The sequence below is a fragment of the Pristiophorus japonicus genome, chromosome 19 (assembly GCF_044704955.1).
Source record: "Pristiophorus japonicus isolate sPriJap1 chromosome 19, sPriJap1.hap1, whole genome shotgun sequence".
NCBI lineage: Eukaryota > Metazoa > Chordata > Chondrichthyes > Pristiophoridae > Pristiophorus > Pristiophorus japonicus.
Window position 1 is genome coordinate 20,750,061 of NC_091995.1, and position 25,361 is coordinate 20,775,421.

General features: G+C 51.0%; 1 protein-coding gene across 1 annotated transcript in view; it reads right to left on the reverse strand.

Moving 5' to 3' along the window:
• The window catches only part of gabbr1b (gamma-aminobutyric acid (GABA) B receptor, 1b), a 662,620-nt gene that overhangs the window by 351,917 nt on the left and 285,342 nt on the right, over window positions 1-25,361 (reverse strand). Inside the window, exons 7-8 of the mRNA XM_070862216.1 lie at window positions 15,274-15,444; window positions 12,823-12,924 (exon numbers count right to left, since the gene is read on the reverse strand). Coding sequence (XP_070718317.1) covers window positions 12,823-12,924; window positions 15,274-15,444 — 273 coding nt within the window. The remainder of the gene's footprint in view (window positions 1-12,822; window positions 12,925-15,273; window positions 15,445-25,361) is intronic.

Below are 25,361 nucleotides of genomic sequence, written 5' to 3' on the forward strand. Positions count from 1 at the left end.
ACTCTCTCTCACACACACACTGACTCTCTCACACACACACACTGACTCTCTCTCACACACACACTGACTCTCTCACACACACACTGACTCTCTCACACACACACACTGACTCTCTCTCACACACACACTGACTCTCTCACACACTGACTCTCTCACACACACTGACTCTCTCTCACACACACACTGACTCTCTCACACACACACACTGACTCTCTCACACACACTGACTCTCACACACACACAAACTGACTCTCACACACACACTGATTCTCTCACACACACTGACTCACACACACACACACAGACTGACTCTCACATACACACACACTGACTCTCTCACATACACACACTGACTCTCACACACACACACACTGACTCTCACACACACACACTGACTCTCTAAAAAAAAACACTGACTCTCACACACACACTGACTCTCTCACACACACACTGACTCTCACACACACACACACTGACTCTCACACACACACACTGACTCTCTAAAAAAAAACACTGACTCTCACACACACACTGACTCTCTCACACACACTGACTCTCTCTCACACACATACTGACTCTCTCTCACACACACTGACACTCACGCGCACACTGACTCTCTCACACACTCACTGACTCTCTCACACACTCACTGACTCTCTCACACACATACTGACTCTCTCACACACATACTGACTCTCTCACACACACTGACTCTATCACACACGCACTGACTCTCTCACACACACACTGACTCTATCACACACACACTGACTCTCTCACACACTGATTCACTCACACACACACAGACTCTCACATACACTGACTCTCTCACACACACACTGACTCTCTCACACACACACTGACTCTCTCACACACACACACTGACTCTCTCACACACACACTGACTCTCTCACACACACTGACTCTCACACACACACATACTGACTCTCTCACATACACACTGACTCTCTCACACACACACTGACTCTCTCACACACACACACTGACTCTCTCACACACACACTGACTCTCTCACACACTGATTCACTCACACACACACAGACTCTCACATACACTGACTCTCTCACACACACACTGACTCTCTCACACACACTGACTCTCACACACACACACACTGACTCTCTCACACACACACTGACTCTCTCTCACACACACACTGACTCTCTCACACACACACTGACTCTCTCACACACACACTGACTCTCTCTCACACACACACTGACTCTCTCACACACACACACTGACTCTCTCACACACACACTGACTCTCTCACACACACACACTGACTCTCTCACAACACTGACTCTCTCACACACATACTGACTCTCTCACACACACTGACTCTCTCACACACTGATTCTCTCACACACACACAGACTCTCACATACACTGACTCTCTCACACACACACACTGACTCTCACACATACACTGACTTTCTCTCACACACATACTGACTCTCACACACACACAGACTCTCACATACACTGACTCTCTCACACACACACTGACACTCACACACACGCACACTGACTTTCTCACAACTCTGATTCTCTCACACACACTGACTCTCTCTCACACACACACTGACTCTCTCACACACACACACTGACTCTCTCTCACACACACACTGACTCTCTCTCACACACACACTGACTCTCTCTCACACACACACTGACTCTCTCACACACGCACACTGACTCTCTCACAACACTGATTCTCTCACACACACTGACTCTCTCTCACACACACACTGACTCTCTCTCACACACACACTGACTCTCTCACACACGCACACTGACTCTCTCACAACACTGATTCTCTCACACACACTGACTCTCTCTCACACACACACTGACTCTCTCACACACACACACTGACTCTCTCTCACACACACACTGACTCTCTCACACACACACTGACTCTCTCACACACACACACTGACTCTCTCACACACACACTGACTCTCTCACACACACTGACTCTCACACACACACACACTGACTCTCTCACACACACACACTGACTCTCTCACACACACACTGACTCTCTCACACACACACTGACTCTCTCACACACTGATTCACTCACACACACACAGACTCTCACATACACTGACTCTCTCACACACACACTGACTCTCTCACACACACTGACTCTCACACACACACACACTGACTCTCTCACACACACACACTGACTCTCTCTCACACACACACTGACTCTCTCACACACACACTGACTCTCTCACACACACACTGACTCTCTCTCACACACACACTGACTCTCTCACACACACACACTGACTCTCTCACACACACACTGACTCTCTCTCACACACACACTGACTCTCTCACACACACACACTGACTCTCTCACACACACACTGACTCTCTCTCACACACACACTGACTCTCTCACACACACACACTGACTCTCTCACACACACACTGACTCTCTCTCACACACACACTGACTCTCTCACACACACACTGACTCTCTCACACACACACACTGACTCTCTCACACACTGATTCACTCACACACACACAGACTCTCACATACACTGACTCTCTCACACACACACTGACTCTCTCACACACACTGACTCTCACACACACACACACTGACTCTCTCACACACACACACTGACTCTCTCTCACACACACACTGACTCTCTCACACACACACTGACTCTCTCACACACACACTGACTCTCTCTCACACACACACTGACTCTCTCACACACACACACTGACTCTCTCTCACACACACTGACACTCACGCGCACACTGACTCTCTCACAACACTGACTCTCTCACACACACACTGACTCTCTCACACACACTGACTCTCTCACACACACACTGACTCTCTCACACACACACTGACTCTCTCACACACTGATTCTCTCACACACACACAGACTCTCACATACACTGACTCTCTCACACACACACGCTGACTCTCACACATACACTGACTTTCTCTCACACACATACTGACTCTCACACACACACAGACTCTCACATACACTGACTCTCTCACACACACACTGACACTCACACACACGCACACTGACTTTCTCACAACTCTGATTCTCTCACACACACTGACTCTCTCTCACACACACACTGACTCTCTCACACACACACACTGACTCTCTCTCACACACACACTGACTCTCTCTCACACACACACTGACTCTCTCTCACACACACACTGACTCTCTCACACACGCACACTGACTCTCTCACAACACTGATTCTCTCACACACACTGACTCTCTCTCACACACACACTGACTCTCTCACACACACACACTGACTCTCTCTCACACACACACTGACTCTCTCACACACACACTGACTCTCTCTCACACACACACTGACTCTCTCTCACACACACACTGACTCTCTCACACACACACACTGACTCTCACACACACACTGACTCTCTCACACACACTGACTCTCTCTCACACACACACTGACTCTCTCACACACACACACTGACTCTCTCACACACACACTGACTCTCACGCACACACTGACACTCACACACACATTGACTCTCACACACACTCACACTGACTCTCTCTCACACACACACTGACTCTCACACACACACTGATTCTCTCACACACACACACTGACTCTCACATACACACACACTGACTCTCTCACATACACACACTGACTCTCACACACACACACTGACTCTCACACACACACACTGACTCTCTCACAAAAAAACACTGACTCTCACACACACACTGACTCTCTCACACACACTGACTCACACACACACACTGACTCTCACATACACACACACTGACTCTCACACACACACACTGACTCTCACACACACACACACACTGACTCTGACACACACACTGACTCTCACACACACACATACTGACTCTCTCACACACACACTGACTCTCTCACACACACACTGACTCTCACACACACTGACTCTCTCACACACACTGACTCTCTCTCACACACACACTGACTCTCTCACACACACACACTGACTCTCTCACACACACACTGACTCTCACGCACACACTGACACTCACACACACATTGACTCTCACACACACTCACACTGACTCTCTCTCACACACACACTGACTCTCACACACACACTGATTCTCTCACACACACACACTGACTCTCACATACACACACACTGACTCTCTCACATGCACACACTGACTCTCACACACACACACACTGACTCTCACACACACACACTGACTCTCTCACAAAAAAACACTGACTCTCACACACACACTGACTCTCTCACACACACTGACTCACACACACACACTGACTCTCACATAGACACACACTGACTCTCACACACACACACTGACTCTCACACACACACACACACTGACTCTGACACACACACTGACTCTCACACACACACATACTGACTCTCTCACACACACACTGACTCTCTCACACACACACTGACTCTCACACACACTGACTCTCTCACACACACTGACTCTCACACACACACATACTGACTCTCTCACACACACACTGACTCTCTCACACACACACTGACTCTCTCACACACACTGACTCTCTCACACACACACTGACTCTATCACACACACACTGACTCTATCACACACACAGACTCTCACACACATTGACTCTCACACACACACATTGACTCTCTCACACACGCACTGACTCTCTCACACACACACTGACTCTCACACACACACACTGACTCTCTCACACACACACTGACTCTCACACACACTGACTCTCTCACACACACTGACTCTCACACACACACATACTGACTCTCTCACACACACACTGACTCTCTCACACACGCACTGACTCTCTCACACACACACAGACTCTCTCACACACACTGACTCTCTCACACACACACTGACTCTCTCACACACACACTGACTCTCTCACACACACTGACTCTCTCACACACACACTGACTCTATCACACACACACTGACTCTATCACACACACAGAATCTCACACACATTGACTCTCACACACACACATTGACTCTCTCACACACGCACTGACTCTCTCACACACACACTGACTCTCACACACACACACTGACTCTCTCACACACACACTGACTCTCACACACACTGACTCTCTCACACACACTGACTCTCACACACACACATACTGACTCTCTCACACACACACTGACTCTCACACACACACACTGACTCTCTCACACACACACTGACTCTCACACACACTGACTCTCTCACACACACTGACTCTCACACACACACATACTGACTCTCTCACACACACACTGACTCTCTCACACACACACTGACTCTCTCACACACACACTGACTCTCACACACACTGACTCTCTCACACACACTGACTCTCACACACACACATACTGACTCTCTCACACACACACTGACTCTCTCACACACGCACTGACTCTCTCACACACACACAGACTCTCTCACACACACTGATTCTCTCACACAAACTGACTCTCTCTCACACACACTGACTCTCTCACACACACACACTGACTCTCACACACACACTGACTCTCACACACACACTGACTCTCACAAACACACACTGACTCTCTCTCACACACACACTGACTCTCTCACACACACTGACTCTCACACACACATTGACTCTCACACACACTCACACTGACTCTCATACACACACACTGACTTTCTCACACACACACTGACTCTCGCAACACTGACTCTCACACACACACTGACTCTCACACACACACATACTGACTCACACACACTGACTCTCTCACACACACTGACTCTCTCACACACACGCTGACTCTCTCACACACACTGACTCCCTCACACACACTGACTCTCTCTCACACACACACTGACTCTCTCACACACACACTGACTCTCACATGCTGACTCTCTCACACACACACTGACTCTCACGCACACACTGACTCTCACACTCACTCACACTGACTCTCATACACACACGCTGAACCTCTCACACACACAGACTCTCTCACACACACTGACTCTCTCACACAAACACTGACTCTCACACACACTGACTCTCTCACACACACACTGACTCTCTCTCACACACACACTGACTCACACACACACTGACTCTCACGCACACACTGACTCTCACACACACTGGCTCTCACACACACTCACACTGACTCTCATACACACACACTGACTCTCTCACACACACAGACTCTCTCACACACACTGATTCTCTCACATACACTGACTCTCACACACACTGACTCTCACACACACACTGACTCTCACACACACTCAAACTGACTCTCATACACACACACACTGACTCTCTCACACACACTGACACTCTCACACACACTGACTCTCTCACACTCACTGACTCTCTCACACACACACTGACGCTCTCACACACACTGACTCTCTCACACACACTGACTCTCTCACACACACACACTGACTCTCACACACACAGACACTGACTCACACACACACAGACACAGACTCTCTCACACACACACTGACTCTCTCACACACACTGACTTTCTCACACACACACTGACTCTCACACACACTGACTCTCTCACACACACTGACTCTCTCACACACACACTGACTCTCTAAAAAAGGAGGGAGAGCGAAAACAGGGAATTATAGACCGGTCGGCCTGACCTCAGTAGTGGGTAAAATGATGGAATCAATTATTAACGATGTCATAGCAGCGCATTTGGAAAGAGGTGACATGATAGGTCCAAGTCAGCATGGATTTGTGAAAGGGAAATCATGCTTGACAAATCTTCTGGAATTTTTTGAGGATGTTTCCAGTAGAGTGGACAGGGAGAACCAGTTGATGTGGTATATTTGGACTTTCAGAAGGCTTTCAACAAGGTTCCACACAAGAGATTAATGTGCAAAGTTAAAGCACATGGGATTGGGGGTAGTGTGCTGACGTGGATTGAGAACTGGTTGTCAGACAGGAAGCAAAGAGTAGGAGTAAATGGGTACTTTTCAGAATGGCAGGCAGTGACTCGTGGGGTACCGCAAGGTTCTGTGCTGGGGCCCCAGCTGTTTACCCTGTATTTTAATGATTTAGACGAGGGGATTAAATGTAATATCTCCAAATTTGCAGATCACACTAAGTTGGGTGGCAGTGTGAGCTGCGAGGAGGATGCTATGAGACTGCAGAGTGACTTGGATAGGTTAGATGAGTGGGCAAATGCATGGCCGATTAAGTATAATGTGGATAAATGTGAGGTTATCCACTTTGGTGGTAAAAACAGAGAGACAGACTATTATCGGAATGGTGACAGATTTGGAAAAGGGGAGGTGCAACGAGACCTGGGTGTCATGGTACATCAATCATTGAAGGTTGGCATGCAGGTACAGCAGGTGGTGAAGAAAGCAAATGGCATGTTGGCCTTCATAGCGAGGGGATTTGAGTACAGGGGCAGGGAGGTGTTGCTACAGTTGTACAGGGCCTTGGTGAGGCCACACCTGGAGTATTGTGTACAGTTTTGGTCTCCTAACTTGAGGAAGGACATTCTTGCTATTGAGGGAGTGCAGCGAAGGTTCACCAGACTGATTCCCGGGATGGCGGGACTGACCTATCAAGAAAGACTGGATCAACTGGGCTTGTGTTCACTGGAGTTCAGAAGAATGAGAGGGGACCTCATAGAAACGTTTAAATTCTGACGGGTTTAGACAGGTTGGATGCAGGAAGAATGTTCCCAATGTTGGCGAAGTCCAGAACCAGGGGTCACAGTCTAAGGATAAGGGGTAAGCCATTTAGGACCGAGATGAGGAGAAACTTCTTCACCCAGAGAGTGGTGAACCTGTGGAATTCTCTACCACAGAAAGTAGTTGAGGCCAATTCAGTAAATATATTCAAAAGGGAATTAGATGAAGTCCTTACTACTCGGGGGATCAAGGGGTATGGCGAGAAAGCAGGAAGGGGGTACTGAATTTGCATGTTCAGCCATGAACTCATTGAATGGCGGTGCAGGCTAGAAGGGCCGAATGGCCTACTCCTGCACCTATTCTCTATGTTTCTATGTTTCTATGTCTCACACACACACACACACTGACTCTCTCACACACACACTGATTCTCACACACACTGACTCACACACACACTGACACACACACACACATACACTGACACTCACACACACATTGACTCTCACACACACTCACACTGACTCTCTCTCACACACACACTGACTCTCACACACACACTGATTCTCTCACACACACACACTGACTCTCACATACACACACACTGACTCTCTCACACACACTGACTCACACACACACACTGACTGTCACATACACACACACTGACTCTCATACACACACACTGACTTTCTCACACACACACTGACTCTCGCAACACTGACTCTCACACACACACTGACTCTCACACACACACATACTGACTCACACACACTGACTCTCTCACACACACTGACTCTCTCACACACACGCTGACTTTCTCACACACACTGACTCCCTCACACACACTGACTCTCTCTCACACACACACTGACTCTCTCACACACACACTGACTCTCACACACTGACTCTCTCACACACACACTGACTCTCTCTCACACACATGCTGACTCTCTCACACACACACTGACTCTCACGCACACACTGACTCTCACACTCACTCACACTGACTCTCATACACACACGCTGAACCTCTCACACACACAGACTCTCTCACACACACTGACTCTCTCACACACACACACTAACACTCTCACACATACTGACTCTCTCACACACACACTGACTCTCTCACACAAACACTGACTCTCACACACACTGACTCTCTCACACACACACTGACTCTCTCTCACACACACACTGACTCACACACACACTGACTCTCACGCACACACTGACTCTCACACACACTGGCTCTCACACACACTCACACTGACTCTCATACACACACACTGACTCTCTCACACACACAGACTCTCTCACACACACTGATTCTCTCACATACACTGACTCTCACACACACTGACTCTCACACACACACTGACTCTCACACACACTCAAACTGACTCTCATACACACACACACTGACTCTCTCACACACACTGACACTCTCACACACACTGACTCTCTCACACTCACTGACTCTCTCACACACACACTGACTCTCTCACACACACTGACTCTCTCACACACACTGACTCTCTCACACACACACACTGACTCTCACACACACAGACACTGACTCACACACACACAGACACTGACTCTCTCACACACACACTGACTCTCTCACACACACTGACTTTCTCACACACACACTGACTCTCACACACACTGACTCTCTCACACACACTGACTCTCTCACACACACACTGACTCTCTAAAAAAGGAGGGAGAGCGAAAACAGGGAATTATAGACCGGTCGGCCTGACCTCAGTAGTGGGTAAAATGATGGAATCAATTATTAACGATGTCATAGCAGCGCATTTGGAAAGAGGTGACATGATAGGTCCAAGTCAGCATGGATTTGTGAAAGGGAAATCATGCTTGACAAATCTTCTGGAATTTTTTGAGGATGTTTCCAGTAGAGTGGACAGGGAGAACCAGTTGATGTGGTATATTTGGACTTTCAGAAGGCTTTCAACAAGGTTCCACACAAGAGATTAATGTGCAAAGTTAAAGCACATGGGATTGGGGGTAGTGTGCTGACGTGGATTGAGAACTGGTTGTCAGACAGGAAGCAAAGAGTAGGAGTAAATGGGTACTTTTCAGAATGGCAGGCAGTGACTCGTGGGGTACCGCAAGGTTCTGTGCTGGGGCCCCAGCTGTTTACCCTGTATTTTAATGATTTAGACGAGGGGATTAAATGTAATATCTCCAAATTTGCAGATCACACTAAGTTGGGTGGCAGTGTGAGCTGCGAGGAGGATGCTATGAGACTGCAGAGTGACTTGGATAGGTTAGATGAGTGGGCAAATGCATGGCCGATTAAGTATAATGTGGATAAATGTGAGGTTATCCACTTTGGTGGTAAAAACAGAGAGACAGACTATTATCGGAATGGTGACAGATTTGGAAAAGGGGAGGTGCAACGAGACCTGGGTGTCATGGTACATCAATCATTGAAGGTTGGCATGCAGGTACAGCAGGTGGTGAAGAAAGCAAATGGCATGTTGGCCTTCATAGCGAGGGGATTTGAGTACAGGGGCAGGGAGGTGTTGCTACAGTTGTACAGGGCCTTGGTGAGGCCACACCTGGAGTATTGTGTACAGTTTTGGTCTCCTAACTTGAGGAAGGACATTCTTGCTATTGAGGGAGTGCAGCGAAGGTTCACCAGACTGATTCCCGGGATGGTGGGACTGACCTATCAAGAAAGACTGGATCAACTGGGCTTGTATTCACTGGAGTTCAGAAGAATGAGAGGGGACCTCATAGAAACGTTTAAATTCTGACGGGTTTAGACAGGTTGGATGCAGGAAGAATGTTCCCAATGTTGGCGAAGTCCAGAACCAGGGGTCACAGTCTAAGGATAAGGGGTAAGCCATTTAGGACCGAGATGAGGAGAAACTTCTTCACCCAGAGAGTGGTGAACCTGTGGAATTCTCTACCACAGAAAGTAGTTGAGGCCAATTCAGTAAATATATTCAAAAGGGAATTAGATGAAGTCCTTACTACTCGGGGGATCAAGGGGTATGGCGAGAAAGCAGGAAGGGGGTACTGAATTTGCATGTTCAGCCATGAACTCATTGAATGGCGGTGCAGGCTAGAAGGGCCGAATGGCCTACTCCTGCACCTATTTTCTATGTTTCTATGTTTCTATGTCTCACACACACACACACACTGACTCTCTCACACACACACTGATTCTCACACACACTGACTCACACACACACTGACACACACACACACATACACTGACACTCACACACACACATACACTGACACTCACACACACACTGACACTCATACACACATACAGTGACACTCACACACACATACACTGACACTCACACACACACACACTGACACTCACACACACTGACTCACACACACACTGACACACACACACACACACACACTGACTCTCTCACACACACACTGATTCTCACACACACTGACTCACACACACACTGACACACACACACACATACACTGACACTCACACACACACTGATTCATACACACACTGACACTCACGCACACACACCGACACTCACACACACACACACACTGACACTCACACACACACTGATACTCACACACACACACACTGACACACACACACACACACACACACCGACACTCACACACACACACTGATACTCACACACACACACACACTGATACACACACACACACACACACACTGACTCTCTCACACACACACTGATTCTCACACACACTGACTCACACACACACTGACACACACACACACATACACTGACACTCACACACACACTGATTCATACACACACTGACACTCACGCACACACACCGACACTCACACACACACACACACACTGACACTCACACACACACACTGATACTCACACTCACACACACACACACTGACACACACACACACACACTGATACTCACACACACACACACACACATACACTGACACACACACACACACTGACACTCACACACACATACACTGACACACACACACTGACACACACACACACTCATACACTGACACACACACACACACCGACACTCACACACACACATACACTGACACACCGACACTCAAAAACACACTGATTCTCACACACACACACACTCACACACACACACACACACCGACACTCACACACACACACACTCACACACACTGATACTCACACACACACACACACACACACACTGATACTCACACACACACACCGACACACACACACACACACACATCACCGACACTCACACACACACATACACTGACACACCGACACTCAAAAACACACTGATTCTCACACACACACACACTCACACACACACACACACACCGACACTCACACACACACACACTCACACACACCGACACTCACACACACACACACTCACACACACTGATACTCACACACACACACACACACACACACACACAGACACACACTGATACTCACACACACACACTGACACACACACACACACACACACACACTGACACACACACACACACACACACACTGATACTCACACACACACACACACACACACACACACAGACACACACTGATACTCACACACACACCGACACACACACACACACACACTGACACACACACACACACACTGACACACACACACACACACACACACACTCACACACACTGATACTCACACACACACACACACACACACAGACACACACTGATACTCACACACACACCGACACACACACACACACACACACACACACACACACAGACACACACTGATACTCACACACACACCGACACACACACACACACACAGACACACACTGATACTCACACACACACACCGACACACACACACACACACACTGACACACACACACACACACCGACACACACACACACACACACCGACACACACACACACACACAGACACACACACACACACACAGACACACACACACACACACACACCGACACACACACACACATGTACAGCATACAGCAGGTACAAGGGAATATTTCTCTCCCGCCTGGTACTGTGCAGAATAAGTTGTCGCTGCGGCTGATATGTTCCGAGCGCTCAGAGGTTACCTTGAGGTTTTTGACAGCGACCCCGGGATCTGTCAGGAAGCTCTGCCGCACACTGATCTCGATCCCGGCCTCCTTCACCCGCTGCTCCAAATCATCTAAAGTCTGGAGGATGAAACAGAGAAAAGGATCAGGAGTCCGGACGAGCCACTGAGTGTGTAATGGGCACTCTTACTAGGGAGAGCTGAACTCCAAACTCATCTCAGACACATCCGCTGGGAGAAGCCCCCAAACCACTGGCGGATTTGAGCACCTCCGACATCCAAATTCTGATTGGTGAAAATACGGCCAAGGGCGAGGCTGGCAGGAAAAGTAGGATCAGGAGGAAATGAGAGAGGAAGAGGGAAGAAGAGACAGAAACATAGAAACATAGAAAATAGGTGCAGGAGCAGGCCATTCGGCCCTTCTAGCCTGCACCGCCATTCAATGAGTTCATGGCTGAACATTCAACTTCAGTACCCCATTCCTGCTTTCTCGCCATACCCCTTGATCCCCCTAGTAGTAAGGACTTCATCTAACTCCCTTTTGAATATATTTACTGAATTGGCCTCAACAACTTTCTGTGGTAGAGAATTCCACAGGTTCACCACTCTCTGGGTGAAGAAGTTTCTCCTCATCTCGGTCCTAAATGGCTTACCCCTTATCCTTAGACTGTGACCCCTGGTTCTGGACTTCCCCAACATCAGGAACATTCTTCCTGCATCTAACCTGTTTAAACCGGTCAGAATTTTAAACGTTACTATGAAATCCCCTCTCATTCTTCTGAACTCCAGTGAATACAAGCCCAGTTGATCCATGTCTTTCTTTAGTCGGGATCTAAGGGCCGTTGAAGTGTGAGGCCCTCGCTGCCTGAATAAAGAAGACAAAAAGGCCCTGATTTTAACTGCAGGTGGATTCCCCACTCAGGCCTGAGTTAAGAGGAATTCTCTGGAGTTTAGAAGAATGAGAGGTGATCTCATTGAAACATACACAATTCTTACAGGGTGTGACAGATGCAGGTAGGATGTTTCCCCGAGCTGGGGAGTCTAGAACCAGGGCTCACAGTCTCAGAATAAGGGGTCGGCCATTTAGGACTGAGCTGAGGAGAAACTTCTTCACTCGGAGGGTGGTGAATCTTTGCAATTCTCTACCCCAGAGGGCTGTGGAGGCTCAGTCTTTGAGTATATTCAGAGACAGAGATCAATAGATTTTTGGATATTAAGGGAATCAAGGGATAATGGGGACAGTGCGGGATGATGGAGTTGAGGTCGAAGATCAGCCATGATCTTATTGAATGGCGGAGCAGGCTCGAGGGGCCGAATGGCCGACTCCTGCTCCTGATTCTGATGTTGTTACGTTATGTTCTGAATATTACAGTCAGGTCTCAATGATGTCATCGGGCCAGAACGTGCATATGTAAAGAAGGACACGTTTGGCTCCGGGCGTGTGTCCTTGCTGGCTGCTCGGGAGAGCAGGTTAAAAAGGGAGGTGTTGCGATCATGGCGGCTTTCCGACAATCTTAACTGTCCACCCGCCAGCTTCCTGCAGGAGCGAGTAGGGTTAAGATTAGCCAGACCGGTTGGATGAGGCGGAAGGTGTCTATGGACAAGCGGACCAGGGCAGCTCCTGAAATGAAATGGGAGTTGCTTGTTGGAGGGCCGATCGTTGGGGATTGCAGCTGCCGTGGGCGAGGAGTGGGAATCGTTTCCCCGCGGAGCCTGCAGCGATGGGCCTTCCCTTTGAGGGAGGGAAGCGGCCTCCGATCCCGGCAGCGCTGCCCTCGACATTGGGCAGCGCTGCCCTGCTACCGCCCCTCCTTGCCAGCTTTAGCGCTCGAAGGGAAGGGGCAGCACTCGATTTAATGCTCCACTTCCTTCCTGGGGCGCCGAAGCGGACGCTCGCGTCGGAGTCCCTCGCGGAGCGCCCGCCAATACTTTCGAGCTGCCGCAAAAAAAGAAATACCGCCCCAAACAGGGCGCCACGTAATTTCAACCCCTGATAATCCCGTGAGTTCTAATCCCACCACGGGCAGTTTAGGAATTGGAATTAGGTATATAAAAAAAAAAAATTCCGCTACCAGTTAAAGTGACCTTGAAGCCGTCGGATGGCCAGAACAACCACAACTGGTTCGCTCATGCCCGTCCTTTAGGGCAGGAAACCTGTGGGCCTCACCCGGTCTGAGCCTATATGTCACCCCCAGTCCCACACTGAAGTGGCCGAGTGCACACACACTTGCAAGACCACCTTCTCAATGTGCAACTCGGGGATGGGCAATAAATGCCGGTCTTACCCACATCCCAAGAGTGAATGCAAACAAGATCAACTCTCCAACCACCCCACCCCCCCACAACACCACCCCCCACTCCCCCCGACACCCCCTCCGCCACACTCTCGATCTACACGGGACAGTCCATCGGAACGACCGGCGATACGTGGTGCCGATCCTGCCCTTAGCTCGCTGCACGCGGCCCTTACCGAAGTGAAGACCTCCGTGGTCTGCTGGATGGTGGCAATCTTGGTCCAGCCCCACCTCTTGAAGAGCTTGACCCGGGTGGGGTTGTGGAGCGTGGCGGAGGGGTGCGTCCGGAAGAAGGTGGGGAAGCGTTGGCGGTTGGACAGAGCCGGAGAGCTGGAGCCGTACGAGAGCTGCGGGGAGAAGAGAGCAGAGGGGTCAGAAGAACATAAGAAGTAGGAGCAGGAGCCGGCCAGTTGGCCCCTCGAGCCGGCTCCGCCATTCAATAAGGTCATGGTTTCATCTCCGGAATCAACCTCGGGAACCTTCTCTGAACTGCCTCCACGCAAGTATATCCTTCCTTAAATACGGTGACCAAAACTGTTCGCAGTACTCCAGGTGTGGCCTCACCAATACCCTGTACAGTTGTAGCAGCACTTCCCTGCTTTTATACTCCATCCCCCTTACAATAAAGGCCAACATTCCATTTGTCTTCCTGATCACTTGCTATACCTGCATGCTAACTTTTTGTGTTTCATGTACAAGGACCCCCAGGTCTCTCTGTACAGCAGCACTTTGTGATCTCTCCCCATTTAAATAAGAGTTAGATTTTTTATTTTTCCGACCTAAGTGGATAACCTCACATTTTCCCACATTACACTCCATTTGCCAAATGTTTGCCCACTCACTTAGCCTGTCAAAGCCCTTTGCAGATTCTTTGCGTCCTCCTCACAACTTGCTTTCCGTGCTCAGGTCGTGCTCCGTGCTCAGTGACATAAGCCAGTAATGACAGGGTGATACGGTGGGAGGCAGGAGGAGGGATCCAAGAGTCACACCTCCTTGGGTGCATCATCACACAACATTTTACCACAGGGGACTTTGCATTGTTTGGTGCGAATATCTCACCTGTTCACGGACTTCACACTGCACAATACAAGGGTCTCAGACCCCAGGGTCCTCACACTGCACAATACAATGGTCTCAGACCCCAGGGTCCCCACACTGCACAATACAAGGGTCTCAGACCCCATTGTCCCCACACTGCACAATACAAGGGTCTCAGACCCCAGGCTCCTCACACTGCACAATACAAGGGTCTCAGACCCCAGGATCCTCTCACTACACAATACAAGGGTCTCAGACCCCAGGGTCCTCACACTGTACAATACAAGGGTCTCAGACCCCAGGGCCCTCACACTGTACAATACAAGGGTCTCAGACCCTAGGGTCCTCACACTACACAATACAAGGGTCTCAGACCCCAGGGTCCCCACACTGCACAATACAAAGGTCTCAGACCCCAGGGTCCCCACACTGCACAATACAAGGGTCTCAGACCCCATTGTCCCCACACTGCACAATACAAGGGTCTCAGACCCCAGGCTCCTCACACTGCACAATACAAGGGTCTCAGACCCCAGGATCCTCTCACTACACAATACAAGGGTCTCAGACCCCAGGGTCCTCACACTGTACAATAAAAGGGTCTCAGACCCCAGGGTCCTCACACTGCACAATACAAGGGTCTCAGACCCCAGGGTCCTCACACTACACAATACAAGGGTCTCAGACCCCAGGGTCCTCACACTGTACAATACAAGGGTCTCAGACCCCAGGGTCCTCACACTGCACAATACAAGGGTCTCAGACCCTAGGGTCCTCACACTACACAATACAAGGGTCTCAGACCCCAGGGTCCCCACACTGCACAATACAAAGGTCTCAGACCCCAGGGTCCCCACACTGCACAATACAAGGGTCTCAGACCCCAGGGTCCCCACACTACACAATACAAGGGTCTCAGACCCCAGGCTCCTCACACTGCACAATACAAGGGTCTCAGACCCCAGGATCCTCTCACTACACAATACAAGGGTCTCAGACCCCAGGGTCCTCACACTGTACAATACAAGGGTCTCAGACCCCAGGGTCCTCACACTGCACAATACAAGGGTCTCAGACCCTAGGGTCCTCACACTACACAATACAAGGGTCTCAGACCCCAGGGTCCTCACACTGTACAATACAAGGGTCTCAGACCCCAGGGTCCTCACACTGCACAATACAAGGGTCTCAGACCCCAGGGACCTCACACTGCACAATACAAAGGTCGCAGACCCCAGGGTCCCCACACTGCACAATACAAGGGTCTCAGACCCCAGGGTCCTCACACTGCACAATACAATGGTCTCAGACCCCAGGGTCCTCACACTGCACTATACAAGGGTCTCAGACCCCAGGGTCTTCACACTACACAATACAAGGGTCTCAGACCCAAGGGTCCTCACACTACACAATACAAGGGTCTCAGACCCCAAGGTCCTCACACTGCACAATACAAGGGTCTCAGACCCCAGGGTCCTCACACTACACAATACAAGGGTCTCAGACCCCAGGGTCCTCACACTACACAATACAAGGGTCTCAGACCCCAGGGTCTTCACACTACACAATACAAGGGTCTCAGACCCCAGGGTCCCCACACTACACAATACAAGGGTCTCAGACCCCAGGGTCCCCACACTACACAATACAAGGGTCTCAGACCCCAGGGTCCTCACACTACACAATACAAGGGTCTCAGACCCAAGGGTCCTCACACTACACAATACAAGGGTCTCAGACCCCAAGGTCCTCACACTGCACAATACAAGGGTCTCAGACCCCAGGGTCCTCACACTACACAATACAAGGGTCTCAGACCCCAGGGTCCTCACACTACACAATACAAGGGTCTCAGACCCCAGGGTCTTCACACTACACAATACAAGGGTCTCAGACCCCAGGGTCCCCACACTACACAATACAAGGGTCTCAGACCCCAGGGTCCCCACACTACACAATACAAGGGTCTCAGACCCCAGGGTCCTCACACTACACAATACAAGGGTCTCAGACCCCAGGGTCCTCACACTACACAATACAAGGGTCTCAGACCCCAGGGTCCTCACACTGCACAATACAAGGGTCTCAGACCCCAGGGTCCTCACACTGCACAATACAAGCGTCTCAGACCCCAGGGTCCCCACACTGCACAATACAAGGGTCTTAGACCTTAGGGTCCTCACACTACACAATACAAGGGTCTCAGACCCCAGGGTCCTCACACTACACAATACAAGGGTCTCAGACCCCAGGGTCCTCACACTACACAATACAAGGGTCTCAGACCCCAGGGTCCTCACACTACACAATACAAGGGTCTCAGACCCCAGGGTCCTCACACTACACAATACAAGGGTCTCAGACCCCAGGGTCCTCACACTACACAATACAAGGGTCTCAGACCCCAGGGTCCTCACACTGCACAATACAAGGGTCTCAGACCCCAGGGTCCCCACACTACACAATACAAGGGTCTCAGACCCTAGGGTCCTCACACTGCACAATACAAGGATCTCAGACCCCAGGGTCCTCACACTACACAATACAAGGGTCTCAGACCCCAGGGTCCTCACACTACACAATACAAGGGTCTCAGACCCCAGGGTCCTCACACTACACAATACAAGGGTCTCAGACCCCAGGGTCCTCACACTACACAATACAAGGGTCTCAGACCCCAGGGTCCTCACACTGCACAATACAAGGGTCTCAGACCCCAGGGTCTCCACACTGCACAATACAAGGGTCTCAGACCCCAGGGTCCTCACACTACACAATACAAGGGTCTCAGACCCCAGGGTCCTCACACTACACAATACAAGGGTCTCAGACCCCAGGGTCCTCACACTGCACAATACAAGGGTCTCAGACCCCAGGGTCCCCACACTACACAATATAAGGGTCTCAGACCCCAGGGTCTCCACACTACACAATACAAGGGTCTCAGACCCCAGGGTCCCCACACTGCACAATACAAGGGTCTCAGACCCCAGGGTCCTCACACTACACAATACAAGGGTCTCAGACCCCAGGGTTCTCACACTACACAATACAAGGGTCTCAGACCCCAGGGTCCTCACACTACACAATACAAGGGTCTCAGACCCCAGGGTCCTCACACTACACAATACAAGGGTCTCAGACCCCAGGGTCTTCACACTACACAATACAAGGGTCTCAGACCCCAGGGTCCCCACACTACACAATACAAGGGTCTCAGACCCCAGGGTCCCCAAACTACACAATACAAGGGTCTCAGACCCCAGGGTCCTCACACTGCACAATACAAGGGTCTCAGACCCAAGGGTCCTCACACTACACAATACAAGGGTCTCAGACCCCAAGGTCCTCACACTGCACAATACAAGGGTCTCAGACCCCAGGGTCCTCACACTACACAATACAAGGGTCTCAGACCCCAGGGTCCTCACACTACACAATACAAGGGTCTCAGACCCCAGGGTCTTCACACTACACAATACAAGGGTCTCAGACCCCAGGGTCCCCACACTACACAATACAAGGGTCTCAGACCCCAGGGTCCCCACACTACACAATACAAGGGTCTCAGACCCCAGGGTCCTCACACTACACAATACAAGGGTCTCAGACCCCAGGGTCCTCACACTACACAATACAAGGGTCTCAGACCCCAGGGTCCTCACACTGCACAATACAAGGGTCTCAGACCCCAGGGTCCTCACACTGCACAATACAAGCGTCTCAGACCCCAGGGTCCCCACACTGCACAATACAAGGGTCTTAGACCTTAGGGTCCTCACACTACACAATACAAGGGTCTCAGACCCCAGGGTCCTCACACTACACAATACAAGGGTCTCAGACCCCAGGGTCCTCACACTACACAATACAAGGGTCTCAGACCCCAGGGTCCTCACACTACACAATACAAGGGTCTCAGACCCCAGGGTCCTCACACTGCACAATACAAGGGTCTCAGACCCCAGGGTCCCCACACTACACAATACAAGGGTCTCAGACCCCAGGGTTCCCACACTACACAATACAAGGGTCTCAGACCCTAGGGTCCTCACACTGCACAATACAAGGATCTCAGACCCCAGGGTCCTCACACTACACAATACAAGGGTCTCAGACCCCAGGGTCCTCACACTACACAATACAAGGGTCTCAGACCCCAGGGTCCTCACACTACACAATACAAGGGTCTCAGACCCCAGGGTCCTCACACTACACAATACAAGGGTCTCAGACCCCAGGGTCCTCACACTGCACAATACAAGGGTCTCAGACCCCAGGGTCTCCACACTGCACAATACAAGGGTCTCAGACCCCAGGGTCCTCACACTACACAATACAAGGGTCTCAGACCCCAGGGTCCTCACACTACACAATACAAGGGTCTCAGACCCCAGGGTCCTCACACTGCACAATACAAGGGTCTCAGACCCCAGGGTCCCCACACTACACAATATAAGGGTCTCAGACCCCAGGGTCTCCACACTACACAATACAAGGGTCTCAGACCCCAGGGTCCCCACACTGCACAATACAAGGGTCTCAGACCCCAGGGTCCTCACACTACACAATACAAGGGTCTCAGACCCCAGGGTCCTCACACTACACAATACAAGGGTCTCAGACCCCAGGGTCCTCACACTACACAATACAAGGGTCTCAGAGCCCAGGGTCCTCACACTACACTATACAAGGGTCTCAGACCCAAGGGTCCCCACACTACACAATACAAGGGTCTCAGACCCCAGGGTTCCCACACTACACAATACAAGGGTCTCAGACCCCATTGTCCCCACACTGCACAATACAAGGGTCTCAGACCCCAGGCTCCTCACACTGCACAATACAAGGGTCTCAGACCCCAGGATCCTCTCACTACACAATACAAGGGTCTCAGACCCCAGGGTCCTCACACTGTACAATACAAGGGTCTCAGACCCCAGGGCCCTCACACTGTACAATACAAGGGTCTCAGACCCTAGGGTCCTCACACTACACAATACAAGGGTCTCAGACCCCAGGGTCCCCACACTGCACAATACAAAGGTCTCAGACCCCAGGGTCCCCACACTGCACAATACAAGGGTCTCAGACCCCATTGTCCCCACACTGCACAATACAAGGGTCTCAGACCCCAGGCTCCTCACACTGCACAATACAAGGGTCTCAGACCCCAGGATCCTCTCACTACACAATACAAGGGTCTCAGACCCCAGGGTCCTCACACTGTACAATACAAGGGTCTCAGACCCCAGGGTCCTCACACTGCACAATACAAGGGTCTCAGACCCCAGGGTCCTCACACTACACAATACAAGGGTCTCAGACCCCAGGGTCCTCACACTGTACAATACAAGGGTCTCAGACCCCAGGGTCCTCACACTGCACAATACAAGGGTCTCAGACCCTAGGGTCCTCACACTACACAATACAAGGGTCTCAGACCCCAGGGTCCCCACACTGCACAATACAAAGGTCTCAGACCCCAGGGTCCCCACACTGCACAATACAAGGGTCTCAGACCCCAGGGTCCCCACACTACACAATACAAGGGTCTCAGACCCCAGGCTCCTCACACTGCACAATACAAGGGTCTCAGACCCCAGGATCCTCTCACTACACAATACAAGGGTCTCAGACCCCAGGGTCCTCACACTGTACAATACAAGGGTCTCAGACCCCAGGGTCCTCACACTGCACAATACAAGGGTCTCAGACCCTAGGGTCCTCACACTACACAATACAAGGGTCTCAGACCCCAGGGTCCTCACACTGTACAATACAAGGGTCTCAGACCCCAGGGTCCTCACACTGCACAATACAAGGGTCTCAGACCCCAGGGTCCTCACACTGCACAATACAAAGGTCGCAGACCCCAGGGTCCCCACACTGCACAATACAAGGGTCTCAGACCCCAGGGTCCTCACACTGCACAATACAATGGTCTCAGACCCCAGGGTCCTCACACTGCACTATACAAGGGTCTCAGACCCCAGGGTCTTCACACTACACAATACAAGGGTCTCAGACCCAAGGGTCCTCACACTACACAATACAAGGGTCTCAGACCCCAAGGTCCTCACACTGCACAATACAAGGGTCTCAGACCCCAGGGTCCTCACACTACACAATACAAGGGTCTCAGACCCCAGGGTCCTCACACTACACAATACAAGGGTCTCAGACCCCAGGGTCTTCACACTACACAATACAAGGGTCTCAGACCCCAGGGTCCCCACACTACACAATACAAGGGTCTCAGACCCCAGGGTCCCCACACTACACAATACAAGGGTCTCAGACCCCAGGGTCCTCACACTACACAATACAAGGGTCTCAGACCCCAGGGTCCTCACACTACACAATACAAGGGTCTCAGACCCCAGGGTCCTCACACTGCACAATACAAGGGTCTCAGACCCCAGGGTCCTCACACTGCACAATACAAGCGTCTCAGACCCCAGGGTCCCCACACTGCACAATACAAGGGTCTTAGACCTTAGGGTCCTCACACTGCACAATACAAGGGTCTCAGTCCCCAGGGTCTCCATACTACTCAATACAAGGGTCTCAGACCCCAGGGTCCTCACACTACACAATACAAGGGTCTCAGACCCCAGGGTCCTCACACTGCACAATACAAGGGTCTCAGACCCCAGGGTCCCCACACTACACAATACAAGGGTCTCAGACCCCAGGGTTCCCACACTACACAACACAAGGGTCTCAGACCCTAGGGTCCTCACACTGCACAATACAAGGATCTCAGACCCCAGGGTCCTCACACTACACAATACAAGGGTCTCAGACCCCAGGGTCCTCACACTACACAATACAAGGGTCTCAGACCCCAGGGTCCTCACACTACACAATACAAGGGTCTCAGACCCCAGGGTCCTCACACTACACAATACAAGGGTCTCAGACCCCAGGGTCCTCACACTGCACAATACAAGGGTCTCAGACCCCAGGGTCTCCACACTGCACAATACAAGGGTCTCAGACCCCAGGGTCTCCACACTGCACAATACAAGGGTCTCAGACCCCAGGGTCCTCACACTACACAATACAAGGGTCTCAGACCCCAGGGTCCTCACACTACACAATACAAGGGTCTCAGACCCCAGGGTCCTCACACTGCACAATACAAGGGTCTCAGACCCCAGGGTCCCCACACTACACAATATAAGGGTCTCAGACCCCAGGGTCTCCACACTACACAATACAAGGGTCTCAGACCCCAGGGTCCCCACACTGCACAATACAAGGGTCTCAGACCCCAGGGTCCTCACACTACACAATACAAGGGTCTCAGACCCCAGGGTCCTCACACTACACAATACAAGGGTCTCAGACCCCAGGGTCCTCACACTACACAATACAAGGGTCTCAGAGCCCAGGGTCCTCACACTACACTATACAAGGGTCTCAGACCCAAGGGTCCCCACACTACACAATACAAGGGTCTCAGACCCCAGGGTTCCCACACTACACAATACAAGGGTCTCAGACCCTAGGGTCCTCACACTGCACAATACAAGGGTCTCAGACTCCAGGGTCCTCACACTACACAATACAAGGTTCTCAGACCCCAGGGTCCTCACACTACACAATACAAGGGTCTCAGACCCCAGGGTCCTCACACTGCACAATACAAGGGTCTCAGACCCCAGGGCCCTCACACTGCACAATACAAGGGTCTCAGACCCCTGGGTCTCCACACTGCACAATACAAGTGTCTCAGACCCCAGGGTCCTCACACTGTACAATACAAGGGTCTCAGACCCTGGGGGTCCCCACACTGCACAATACAAGGGTCTCAGACCCCAGGGTCTCCATACTACACAATACAAGGGTCTCAGACCCCAGGGTCCTCACACTACACAATACAAGGGTCTCAGACCCCAGGGTCCTCACACTACACAATACAAGGGTCTCAGACCCCAGGGTCCTCACACTGCACAATACAAGGGTCTCAGACCCCAGGGTCTCCACATTACTCAATACAAGGGTCTCAGACCCCAGGCTCCTCACACTGCACAATACAAGGGTCTCAGACCCCAGGTTCCTCACACTACACAATACAAGGGTCTCAGACCCCAGGGTCCTCACACTGCACAATACAAGGGTCTCAGACCCCAGGGTCCCCACACTACACAATATAAGGGTCTCAGACCCCAGGGTCTCCACACTACACAATACAAGGGTCTCAGACCCCAGGGTCCTCACACTGCACAATACAAGGGTCTCAGACCCCAGGGTCCCCACACTACACAATACAAGGGTCTCAGACCCCAGGGTTCCCACACTACACAATACAAGGGTCTCAGACCCTAGGGTCCTCACACTGCACAATACAAGGATCTCAGACCCCAGGGTCCTCACACTACACAATACAAGGGTCTCAGACCCCAGGGTCCTCACACTACACAATACAAGGGTCTCAGACCCCAGGGTCCTCACACTACACAATACAAGGGTCTCAGACCCCAGGGTCCTCACACTACACAATACAAGGGTCTCAGACCCCAGGGTCCTCACACTGCACAATACAAGGGTCTCAGACCCCAGGGTCCTCACACTGCACAATACAAGGGTCTCAGACCCCAGGGTCCTCACACTACACAATACAAGGGTCTCAGACCCCAGGGTCCTCACACTGCACAATACAAGGGTCTCAGACCCCAGGATCCTCTCACTACACAATACAAGGGTCTCAGACCCCAGGGTCCTCACACTGTACAATACAAGGGTCTCAGACCCCAGGGCCCTCACACTGTACAATACAAGGGTCTCAGACCCTAGGGTCCTCACACTACACAATACAAGGGTCTCAGACCCCAGGGTCCCCACACTGCACAATACAAAGGTCTCAGACCCCAGGGTCCCCACACTGCACAATACAAGGGTCTCAGACCCCATTGTCCCCACACTGCACAATACAAGGGTCTCAGACCCCAGGCTCCTCACACTGCACAATACAAGGGTCTCAGACCCCAGGATCCTCTCACTACACAATACAAGGGTCTCAGACCCCAGGGTCCTCACACTGTACAATACAAGGGTCTCAGACCCCAGGGTCCTCACACTGCACAATACAAGGGTCTCAGACCCCAGGGTCCTCACACTACACAATACAAGGGTCTCAGACCCCAGGGTCCTCACACTGTACAATACAAGGGTCTCAGACCCCAGGGTCCTCACACTGCACAATACAAGGGTCTCA